The 11,565-nt window shown below is 66.2% G+C and overlaps 1 protein-coding gene across 1 annotated transcript; it reads right to left on the reverse strand.

Moving 5' to 3' along the window:
* Window positions 1-2,363: 2,363 nt before the first annotated feature.
* Window positions 2,364-8,657, reverse strand: CTRL (chymotrypsin like). Its single transcript, XM_075940545.1, has 7 exons — window positions 8,504-8,657; window positions 6,442-6,545; window positions 4,848-4,927; window positions 4,369-4,450; window positions 3,521-3,701; window positions 2,821-2,954; window positions 2,364-2,644 (listed from the first exon to the last, which is right to left on the reverse strand). Exons 1-7 carry the CDS (start codon window positions 8,553-8,555, stop codon window positions 2,483-2,485), a joined length of 795 nt encoding a protein of 264 aa, XP_075796660.1. The 5' UTR covers window positions 8,556-8,657; the 3' UTR covers window positions 2,364-2,482.
* Between the last annotated feature and the right edge of the window lie 2,908 nt (window positions 8,658-11,565).

Consider the following 11,565-nt stretch of genomic DNA (forward strand, 5'->3'; position numbering starts at 1 on the left):
CCCTGGCTGGGGCCGCCTCTGCCGGACACGCGGGAGGGGCCTTTTTGGGGCTTAGTTGCTGAATGTATCCGGGGGCTGAGAGCGATGCCCGCCTGCTAGGGATGTAAGCGACTAGTTGACTGGTCCCTTGACTAGTCACTCTCCCCTTGCTTCCTCGGAGCCAGTGCTGGGGGGGAGCCATCTTAAAAGCCAGTTCCCCCCAGCACCATCTCTGGGGAGGGGGTAGTGGGGACCGGGCAGGAGCTGGACCTCAGGTGATTCCCAGCATGCACTTAGTCTGGGATGCACCTAGTCCCTGTTTTTTAAATGTGTGACGAGCCTGCTGGCTGTTAATCCATGTAAAAGGCTGAAGCACAGCCAGAGGGACCCGGCCTGAGCCAGGACAGCTGATTCCCCTCTTGTGCCTGGTCTCTCCCCCTCTCCCCCCTGCCTTTTCAGTGTAGTAAGAGCCAACAGGCTCTTAATCCCTTTAGGAGGCAGAGCCACAGCCGGGATACCTCCTGGGCCAGGAACTGCGGCTCCCCGGCTTATCGACTAGTCGATGGAAAATCCATCAATTAGTTGATTAAATGTAACATCCCTGTTCTCTGCACCCCGTCCCTCTCCCGGACAGCCCCCGTGCGGCCGTGGGTCAGGGCACTTCACACCGAGACCTTAAGGAAGCGGGGCCTTGTCCCCATTGCGATCATAGTGCTGGCTGTGGTCGGCCTCTCCAGCCGAGTGCTCGCAGGCTCCTGGCAGCGGCGGGGAGTTAGCGAGCGCTGTAAGGGACAGGTGCCTGACAGCTCAGCTGCTCCCGCCGGGGACTGGGCTTACCCTTCAGCCCTTGTGGGGGAGCAGGGGACCCCTCTGAGCGAGCTTGGCCGTGCTACTCCCTGCCTGAGGGTTTAGCATTTGGCTTTATGGTTACGGAGCAAACCCTTCAACCTCAGCGCTTGCTTGGGCCACACTGTAGCAGGGGTTGTCTGGCCGCGGCCCCCGGGTGTTTTGTGGTGCCCACGCCCCAGTTCTAGCTCTTCCCACTTCTCGCAGGTGTGCCCGACCCATTTCCCGGTGTGCCGGGCTTGGGGCCGCGGCGTGAGCCGGCATCTCCCGGGTGCCATGTGCTACGCCAGCTGCCTCGGCAAGCCCCAGTAGCGGCCGCACGGTCCCTTTTACCAGCCGGCCCCGCAGCCTTGTCACGCAGAGAGGATGGGGTGTTGCACAGACCTGCCCCAGGCAGCCGGCGCTCACATCGGCTGGAAATTGGTTCTATTAGCCGGGGCTGCACTTTGCTGCCTGAGCCATCCCTAGGAAAGGTGGGAACCCGCCGGGGCCGTGCCCCTGGGGCACTGCTGTGTGACGATCCTGCCCGGGGGCAGAGGGTGCTGGGTAAATGCCCTGCCCTGGGCAGCTCAGGGCTCTCACAGGGAGCCTGGCCCCTGGCTGTTCTTGGGGCAGAGGCCTGGGATCTGGCGCTGGAAGTGGCAGGTTGGGCTCAGCTGGTGCCCGGAGGACAGGTGGCATGTACCCCCCCCCCCCCACCCTCGGCTGTGTAGGTCATTGTCAGTGTGGGGGCGAGGTGTGACATGGGGCAGACATGGGCACCGTTTTCCCTCCCCCTCCTGCCTGGGAACAAGGCCCCTGTGCAGCCCGCATGGGAGGGGGCTGTTGCCCCTCGGTGCTCCCCTATCCGCAGACTCTCCCCTCTGGCCACAACCCCCAGCCCCTCACTTCCTGCCTGCTCCCTCCATGCCACCCCCAACTTGCACCTGCTCCCCTTGTGACACCCACTGCCCCCAGCCTCATGCCAGCCCTGTCTGCAAAGCCACCTCCCTTGCCAAGTGGGGCTGGATAACCCTAGGGCCTGTGGAAACCAGGGGCTCCCCCACCCCTCCCTGTGTGCATGGGGGGGCAGCTGCCACTTCATCCTGCCTTTTCCCTCCATCTCCAGTGGGTCCCTGTGAGAACCCTGCCCTGAGGTGCCAGCAGTGACCCCCCTGCCCTGGCCCCTGGGGGGGGGGGACTCATTTGTGAGACTCAGGCGTGGGGCACGGGCCTCTGTCCCCCACCAGCCCATTGGGTGCTTTGCTTGCCCGGCTGCCCTCACCTGCCCTGGGACACGGCCCAAGCCAGCAGGGACCATGGGGCTGGGCCCCTGGGCAAACCCTGCAAGCCAGAGAGCCCCAGCCATGGCAGGACGTGGGCCCTGGCTCTGCCGGCTTCGAAGGGTTAACTGCCCCCAGCACCTGCAGGGTGGGCACCCAGGAGCACAGCCAATGGCCGGGTCCCTGGAGGGGGGCCCTTGGCCTGGGCCCTCCCTGGCCGGTGCTGGGCTGGCGGGGGTAGCTGGGCCCACCTGGCGCGGCGGGGGCAGAGCTGGACACAGCAGCGTTGCAGCAGAATAAGCCCTTTATTCCTGTGCCGGAGCCTGCAGGGGGGAGCCCCAGGACCCGAGCCCAGCCCCCTGAGGCCCCACGCCCCTGGCCCGGCCCGGCGGCTGCTAGTTGGAGGCCACGACGCTGTCGATCCAGGAGCGGAAGACGCTGACGCGGGCATAGATGGCGGGCGTGTTGATGTTGCAGTAGCTGTTCCCCCAGGAGACGATGCCAATCAGGGTCCAGGCCCCCCCCTTCAGGCACACGAGCGGCCCGCCGGAGTCCCCCTGCGAGAGAACGGGGCTGACGCTTGCCGGGCCGGGGCCCTCTCCCAGCAGGCACCCAGGGGTGCTGCATAAGTGGGGGCGAAGGGCTCCCTTCCCCCTCCCACCCAGAAAGCCCTGTTCCCCCTCCTGCCCTGTGCCCCGGTCCCTGCTGCGGGGGTGACCCTGCAGGTCCCTACCTGGCAGGAGGATGCGCCGGCCCCTCCCGCGCAGATCATGGAGCTGGTGATGCGGTTGCCCCAGTATTGCTGGCACTGGCTCACCGTGACCAGGGGCAGGGCCACCTGCTGCAGCAAGATCGCCCCTTCGTTCGCTGGAAACACGCCCAGGTCAGGCCACACGCACAGGCTGACTGAGACACCTGCCCCGGCCTGGGCTGCCCCCTGCTGGGCGCCTCGTGCCCTGGGGGCATTGCACCACGGAGAGCAGGATGTCCCAGTGCCCAGCTGCTGGCAGGCCCTGGCCCGGAGCTTTGGTGCCCGCTGGTTTCGTGGTTCTGCGCTGGCCTGGCACTGGGCACAGCTGGTACCAGGGGATGGGGTAGGCTGTCCAGAGCCTTGCACTGGGTGCTGGGCACAGCTGGTACCGGGGCATGGGGGTAGGCTGCCCAGGGCCTTGCACTGGGTGCTGGGCACAGCCGGTACCGGAGGATCTGGGGAGGCTGCTCAGAGCCGAGTGCTGGACACAGCCGGTACCGGGGCATGGGGGTAGGCTGCCCAGGGTCTTGCACTGGGTGCTGGGCACAGCCGGTACCGGGGCATGGGGGTAGGCTGCCCAGGGCCTTGCACTGGGTGCTGGGCACAGCCAGTACCGGGGGATGCAGGGAGGCTGCCCAGGGCCCCACATGCCCAGCAGAGCCGGCCGGGCGCTGGTACGTACTGTTGCTGTTGGTGCGCCCCCAGCCGGTGGTGACGCAGGTGAGGCCGGCGGGGAGGGACTCGCTGGCCGTGGCCAGGCAGACGGGGGACACCCAGGGGCCCAGCTGGGCGGGGGAGGAGAGCTTCAGCAGGGTGATGTCATTGTTCATGGTGCTGGGGTTCCAGCTGGCGTGGGTGATGGCCTGAAGAGGGGAGGAAGGAGCAGACCTTAGCAATGGGGGGCAGTTGGTGCCACCCTGCCCTGGGCTAAGCCCCCCCCTCTGCAACTCTGCCCAGTCCTGCCCTGCCCCACCCCCTGCCCTCCTCTGCCCAGCCCTGCCCTGCCCCGCCCCACCCCCTGCCCTCCTCTGCCATGCCCTGTGCCTCTCTGCCCAGCCCTGCCCCGCCCCCTGCCCTCCTCTGCCCTGCCCTGTGCCTCTCTGCCCAGCTCTGCCCTGCCCTCCTCTGCCCTGCCCTGTGCCTCTCTGCCCTGCCCAGCCCTGCCCTGCCCCACCCCCTGCCCTCCTCTGCCCTTCCCTGTGCCTCTCTGCCCTGCCCAGCCCTGCCCTGCCCCACCCCCTGCCCTCCTCTGCCCTTCCCTGTGCCTCTCTGCCCAGCCCTGCCCCGCCCCCTGCCCTCCTCTGCCCTTCCCTGTGCCTCTCTGCCCAGCCCTGCCCCCATGCCCCTCACCCCCTCTTCTCCACCCTGCTCCCCTCCCTCCTCTCTGCACCCTGCCCTGCACCTCTCCCCTCATGGCCCTAGACACAGAGCTGTGGCTCCTGCCCCCCCCCCCCCGCCCACTGAGCTCCCTGTGGCTGCCCGGCACCTGCCCCTCGCTGCGGCGCCTGGGGGCCCTTCTGCCTCACTCACCTTGGCGATGGACCTGACCTGGACGGGCTCAGCTCCGGAGTTCCTGTTGTATTCCCCCAGGACCACGAAGTGATACCCAGCCCTGCGAGGGACAGAGCCAGTGGGGCTGGGCATGGGGCGCTGGGCCCACCCGGGCGCCTCCAGTGGGCACCCCCGGCACAGACCCTGCCCGGCAGCACAAGTGTCTCCTCTGAGCGCCAGCGGGGCCCTGCTCCCAGCCAGAGATGGCGCTGGGGAGACTCTGCCGTGCTGGGCTGGGGGGCAACCTCTACCGCCCCCTTCCTTGCAGCAGCCCAGGGGCCCCTGGAGCCCAGCTCCTGCTGACGCTGGCGTTGGGCTCGCAGGTCCTGGGTTGGCACCGCCCCCTGCCCTCCCCTGGGCCATGCCAGGCCCTGGAGAATTCTGCTTTGCCCTGCCCTTTGGCTCTGGCTGGACTGGGTGCAGGGTAGCCGGGTCTGCCCCCGAGGCTGGCCCCTTACCTGACTTGGCAGTGGGCAGCAGTCACCACCCAGGTGGGGCTGATCAGGGAGCCGCCGCAGAAGTGGAAGCCGGTGTTGGTCTGCAATGAGATGGGCAGGGGAACGCGGGAGCCTGGGAGGGACGGAGGGACCCGCCCTGAGCTGTGCCCCATAGTCAGGCCCCGGAGAGCCTGGCTGGCACTGCAGGAAGGCTCGGCCTGGCACAGGCAGCCTCCGCCCTGGGGCCGCCCAGAGCTTCCTGTACGCTGTGCCCTGCTCCCTCTCCTGATCCACAGGCCTCTGGCCCTGCAGCCTCCATTATTCCTCCTCCCTGGCAGTCCCCGGGACCACAGCCCAGTGCCACAGGGCAGGCGGGGGCCACTGGCGGTCCCCACTGGCGGTCCCACTTCAGCCATTGTGGGCTGGGCCCGGCCCAGGGCTGTGGGCTGGCTTGGCACAGGGAACCCGGCTGCACGATCCTAGCCTGCCCATGCTCAGCACCATGGGCACACTCCCCGTCGTGCACCGCACACTGGGCACGCTCCCCGTCGTGCACCGCACAATGGACACGCTCCCCGTCGTGCACCGCACAATGGACACGCTCCCCGTCGTGCACCGCACACTGGGCACGCTCCCCGTCGTGCACCGCACAATGGACACGCTCTCCGTCGTGCACCGCACACTGGGCACGCTCCCAGTCGTGCACCGCACAATGGGCACGCTCTCCGTCGTGCACCGCACAATGGGCACGCTCCCCGTCGTGCACCGCACACTGGGCACGCTCTCCGTCGTGCACCGCACACTGGGCACGCTCTCCATCGTGCACCGCACAATGGACACGCTCTCCGTCGTGCACCGCACAATGGACATGCTCTCCGTCGTGCACCACACACTGGGCACGCTCCCCGTCGTGCACCGCACAATGGACACGCTCCCCGTTGTGCACCGCACACTGGGCACACTCCCCCTCGTGCACCGCACAATGGACACGCTCCCCGTCGTGCACCGCACACTGGGCACGCTCCCCGTCGTGCACCGCACACTGGGCACGCTCTCCATCGTGCACCGCACACTGGGCATGCTCCCCGTCGTGCACCGCACACTGGACACGCTCCCCGTCGTGCACCGCACACTGGGCACGCTCCCCGTCGTGCACCGCACAATGGGCACGCTCCCCGTCGTGCACCGCACACTGGGCATGCTAGCCCACTGCTTTCCCTGCAATGGCCTTGGGAGGCCACTTCCCAGACTCGCATGCTGTGTCTGCACGACCCAAATCCCGCTGGATTTCTTCCAAGGATGCAGCCAGGGGGATGGAAAACCCAGCTGAGCCGGGCGATTCCCCAGCCACAGGCTGCTCCAGCTCCACGGACCCTGGGCAGCGATTTGGATGGTGGAACACGCCGGTGTCACAGCGACCCCCGGCCTGTGCTGACCCCGCAGCAGAGACCCAGAGGTTCCCACCTGTGGACGGCGTCTTATTGCAGCGACGTGTGGGCGCTAACTCCCTGCCCCCCACCCACCTGGGCCGTGTGTTTGAAAACAGCCCCCATCAGAGCCTCAGCCCCCCACAGACCCAGGCTCTGGCCCTGCCCTGGGCGGGAGCCCGCGTTACCTGGAGCGACACTTGCCAGGGCCAGGAGCCGGGCACCGCGTCCTCCCCATTGACGATTCTCTGCAAGTTGCCCAAGTTTGGCTGGATGGCGGGGACCCCGCAGCCTGGGGATGGGAAACCGGCCCTGCTCAGCATGCGGGGCGCTCCCGCCGCAGCCCCCGAGCACCACGGCCGGGCACAGGCCAGTCCCACCCACGGGGAGTCCCCGGGGGCTGGTCACCCAAGGGTCAAGGCAAGCTGCATGGTGGTCACCGAGAGGTCCAGGTGAGTCACCTGGAGTCTGGGGGAGGATCCATTGAGCTGGCGCTCACCCTGGAGTCTGGGCATGCTGCCTGTGGGGCTGGGGGCACCAAGGGGGCTGGGCACGCTGCCCGTGGGGTTGGGGGCCACCAAGGGGGCTGGGCACGCTGCCCGTGGGTCTGGGGGGCACCAAGGGGGCTGAGCACGTTGCCCGTGGGGTTGGGGGCCACCAAGGGGGCTGGGCACGCTGCCCGTGGGTCTGGGGGGCACCAAGGGGGCTGAGCACGCTGCTCGTGGGGTTGGGGGCCACCAAGGGGTCTGGGCACGCTGCTCGTGGGGCTGGGGGCACCAAGGGGGCTGGGCACGCTGCCCATGGGTCTGGGGGGCACCAAGGGGTCTGGGCACGCTGCCCGTGGGTCTGGGGGGCACCAAGGGGGCTGGGCACGCTGCCCGTGGGTCTGGGGGGCACCAAGGGGGCTGGGCACGTTGCCCGTGGGGTTGGGGGCCACCAAGGGGGCTGGGCACGCTGCCCGTGGGGTTGGGGGCCACCAAGGGGGCTGGGCACGCTGCCCGTGGGACACCAAGGGGTCTGGGCACGCTGCCCGTGGGTCTGGGGGGCACCAAGGGGTCTGGGCACGCTGCCCGTGGGGGTGGGGGCACCAAGGGGGCTGGGCACGCTGCCCGTGGGTCTGGGGGGCACCAAGGGGTCTGGGCACGCTGCCCGTGGGGGTGGGGGCACCAAGGGGGCTGGGCACGCTGCCCGTGGGACACCAAGGGGTCTGGGCACGCTGCCCGTGGGGTTGGGGGTCACCAAGGGGTCTGGGCACGCTGCCTGTGGGGTTGGGGGTCACCAAGGGGGCTGGGCACGCTGCCCGTGGGGTTGGGGGTCACCAAGGGGTCTGGGCACGCTGCCTGTGGGGTTGGGGGCCACCAAGGGGTCTGGGCACACTGCCTGTGGGTCACCAAGGGGTCTGGGCACGCTGCCCGTGGGGTTGGGGGTCACTAAGGGGGCTGGGCACGCTGCCCGTGGGGTTGGGGGCCACCAAGGGGTCTGGGCACACTGCCTGTGGGTCACCAAGGGGTCTGGGCACGCTGCCCGTGGGGTTGGGGGCCACCAAGGGGTCTGGGCACGCTGCCCATGGGGCTGGAGGGCACCAAGGGGTCTGGGCACACTGCCCATGGGGCTGGAGGGCACCAAGGGGTCTGGGCACGCTGCCCGTGGGGTTGGGGGCCACCAAGGGGGCTGGGCACGCTGCCCATGGGGACTGGAGGGCACCAAGGGGGCTGGGCACGCTGCCCGTGGGGTTGGGGGCCACCAAGGGGGCTGGGCACGCTGCCCATGGGGACTGGAGGGCACCAACGGGGCTGGGCACGCTGCCCGTGGGGCTGGAGGGCACCAAGGGGGCTGGGCACGCTGCCCGTGGGGTTGGGGGGCACCAAGGGGGCTGGGCACGCTGCCTGTGAGTGGTGGGAGTCCTGGCTGGGACCTTTGCCAGTCTCCCCAGCTGGCACTGGTGGCACACCAGGGAGGCTGGTCCCCTGGCAGCTGGCAGTGCGGCTGTGGGGTGCTGGCACCGGTGCCAAGCTGGGGGCACCCTGCCTGTGTGAGCTGGCGCTGCCCGGGGGCTGCCATGGCAGCAGTACCCAGCCCTGCCGCGAGGGGGAGCCGTCTCCACACAGGCCAGTGGGGCAGGCTGGCGGAGGGCTGGGCTGCACCGGAGGGCTCTACCCCCCCCCAGAGGCCCCGCGGCAGGGCACTAAGCCCGGGACTTGCCCTGCCCGCGGGGGGCACGAGCGCTGTGCCCAGAGGGGCAGTGCTTACCAGAGGCGCAGGCCAGGAGGGCCAGGCAGAGAGCCACGTGCAGGAAAGCCATGCTGGGTCCGTGCTCACAGCTGGGCCGGGCTGCCCGGAGCCAGGCGCTTTATACCAGCTGGGCGCCCGGCGGCCCCCTGCCACGCCCCGAGCAGGCCTTGAGCTGATGGCGACCGGCCACGTTTAGGGGGTGCGGCCAGCTCCCCACAGCTGGTGGCAGGCTGCCCCTTCCCAGCCCCGCCCCCGGCAGCCGCCGCCTCACCTGTGAAGCGAGTTGGTGGCCTCTCGGCCGAGTCCCGCATCAGCACCTGGGGCGGATGGACGGGGTCTCCGCAGGTGAGCCCAGAGCATGGCGAGGGGGGGCTCAGGCCTGGCCCAGCTTTCGGGGGAGCCTGGCCAGCTGCTGCCCTGCCTGGGCCTGGCACTACCACCGAGCTCTGCACGGCCAGTGAGAGCCCTGGGCCCCTGATTTGGGGGCAGGGAGTGGCTCAGAGCGGCCCTGGCCTTGGCCTTAGCCTGCTTGTCTCTGGCTCGTGTCCAGCGCACCTGCAGGGGCCTCACGCCGGCCAGCTGGAGCAGGTGTGGGGGGCGCCTCCTTCCCAGGGGCCGTGTGCTGTCAAGGCCGAAGCAAAATGCTGGAAGGCAAGATAAGGGGCAGCCTGTCGGTAGGGAGGCGGGGTGGGTTCTGCTGTGCCCTAGGGCTGGGAGTTCAAGCCCTGCCCCCTTCCAACGTTTCCACGTGCCCCTCGGTATCATTTGACTATTTTCCAAAGTTTGCCCAGGACTTTATTGGTCTCTTTAAAGGGTCGAGGTCTCCCCCAGGTGGCCACTGAGACAGGCCCGAGCTATTAAGAGATGACCAGGGAGCAGGCTTCAACCAAAGGTTTGTGGATTGCACAAAACAGCCCCGCACCGCCGAGGTGAGCGAATGTTTTCTTCTTCCCCGGTGAGGAACCAGCTCCGTGCTGCTTGGACGCCGGGGCGCGTTTCTAGGCATAAGCCAGAGCCCCCCGGGTTTAGCCTCCTGGAGACACAGGCGTTCCGCTCCGTCGCCCCGGTGTACGTCCGTTCCGCACTACAGTCGCTGACGCTTGTAGGAACCGAAGCATTGTAAGTCCTCCCTTTCCCCGCTCTTCAGTCATGCAAAAACAACACCCGCAATTTGTGCCAATGGAAGTCAGCCGCAGGAAAAACATTCCCCGTGTTCAGTTGTTTCGCTGGAGGGCCACGTTTTTTGGACCGTGTCTTGGACTTACAGCAAGGACGGCCTGTACCATGCATGCTTGTTATGGAGACTTCAGTTAGCCTTTGCCCCAGACCCCCTTTGTGTGTTACGCCCACATTAGCCTGTTTCCCACTTGACGGTGTTGCTGTCCGCCCGCCAGGCCGTCACCATGCACTTGAGCATTAACTGATAAGGGATGGGGGCAGGGGGTGGAGAGGAGTGAGTGGGAGGTGGGGTGTTGGGGAGAAGAGGCGGGGTAGGGACAAGGCCTCAGGGGAAGGGACGGGGTGAGGGTAGAGGGTCATCTCTGCCCCATGGCTTTCACCCTTCCCAAGGCACTCAGGGCCAGGGCCAGGCTGCCCAGAGTCTGAGCAGAGCGTGGTACGGCACTGTACAGTCCAGCTGTGTCCCTGTGCTAAGATACTGCTGGATGGGTGGGCACTGTGTTGAGTGGCCTCCTCCCCTTGCCTCAGTTTCCTTTTGGGTAGCCTAAAGGACCCATTTCAGGATTGACTTTAATAGTACCCCTCCTGGGGCCAATGTATTACAAGTCCCTTGTGCAAACAGTCCACCAAAAATCCCAGCTGCTCGTCCACCAGCCTCTAGTCCTTTTTTCACACGGCCCCGTGTCTTCCTCCTCATCTCGCCTCTTCCACCCCCTTCATGGGTGCAACCCCGCTCTTTCCCACAGCCAGTCCCACGGGCTCTGTGATGCTGTCCAGCGGGGAAGGGGTCCATCGACACTAATATGCTCACCACTTTTACAAAGCTATGGTTCATCAGTATGCCTCGCAAGGCATCCCTGGAAAAGTTATAATCCGCTGAGTATTATTGTCTTGTTATAATGTGTGTGTCAGCATTGCGCATGCAGTTATGAAGTGTTGCTGTATGTTTGGGACTCAAACATCTTGTGAACGTGTGAAATACCCACATGTTCGCTTTTCAGGAATAGTGACGGAACTGTAAACAAGAGCTGCCACTTATCATTCCCAGCGCTGCCGCAAACGGCAGGTACGCAGAAGGGGCAAGCAAAAATGTGCAGTTCTTGGGAAGGACTGAGGGCCAAGCCGTGGAGCTGCCTGGCCATCGGTAACAGAGGCAGAATTATTCCAGGAAAAGAGTCACGCTATAAAATGGGAGAAGCAAGCCCACCTCTCTCCTACCCTGTCTGTGGACACGTCTGACAGGGGAAATGTTGACCCAAAGGACTGAGGCCCCCAAACTAGTTGGGTAACCCCGAGAGACGCACAGGAAACTAGCCGATTTCACACCCCTCCATGCATTGTGGGCTTGCAAACTCTTAATTCACCTGTAACGTATTTTACCAGCCTCTCTTCTTCCTATGGATTTTGGGGAGTCTCTAAGGTGCCACAGGACTACTCGTTTTTCCTCCTTATTTCCATTTCCTGCCCTTATTAATGGTGCGGTGTCTTCTCCCTGGCGGTCAGTAGATCACGGATCTCAACGTATTATCAGAAATGTCGATTTCTTCCCATGCGAGTGTCTGTCACCTTCGTTATTTCTATCCCACCCGGGTATTCAGGCCGGTCTGAACCGGTTATTTTGGGTTTTCGAAGGGACCTGACGGTTGCCTTGTCGAGGTGAATGGTCCCGCATAGATGCCCATCGGCTTTGCTGTGCGGGCGGAAGGTCCCAGGGGCATGGCAGCTTTGCCTTAGCTCAACATGTAAGTCCCGTGCGGGAGAGCAAACTGCCCCTAGAAACCCACTGTAACGTCTTACGATAATCATAGAATGAAAGCCATAGGGGGAAATAAATGTCTATCGCTATAGGCCGGCGTCACCGGGCCCCGCCCCCCAGCCGCGGCCAGAGGGGACTCAGCCGG

Source organism: Pelodiscus sinensis, chromosome 12 (genome assembly GCF_049634645.1).
Source record: "Pelodiscus sinensis isolate JC-2024 chromosome 12, ASM4963464v1, whole genome shotgun sequence".
Lineage (NCBI taxonomy): Eukaryota > Metazoa > Chordata > Testudines > Trionychidae > Pelodiscus > Pelodiscus sinensis.

Coding starts and splice junctions, on each gene's coding strand:
- CTRL (XM_075940545.1), bottom strand. CDS start 8,555: ATGGCTTTCCTGCACGTGGCTCTCTGCCTGGCCCTCCTGGCCTGCGCC. Junction 4,451..4,847: donor GCTGCCCACTGCCAAGTCAG/GTAAGGGGCCAG, acceptor TGTCCCTCGCAG/GGCTGGGTATCACTTCGTGG. Junction 3,702..4,368: donor AGGTCAGGTCCATCGCCAAG/GTGAGTGAGGCA, acceptor TCCCCTCTTCAG/GCCATCACCCACGCCAGCTG.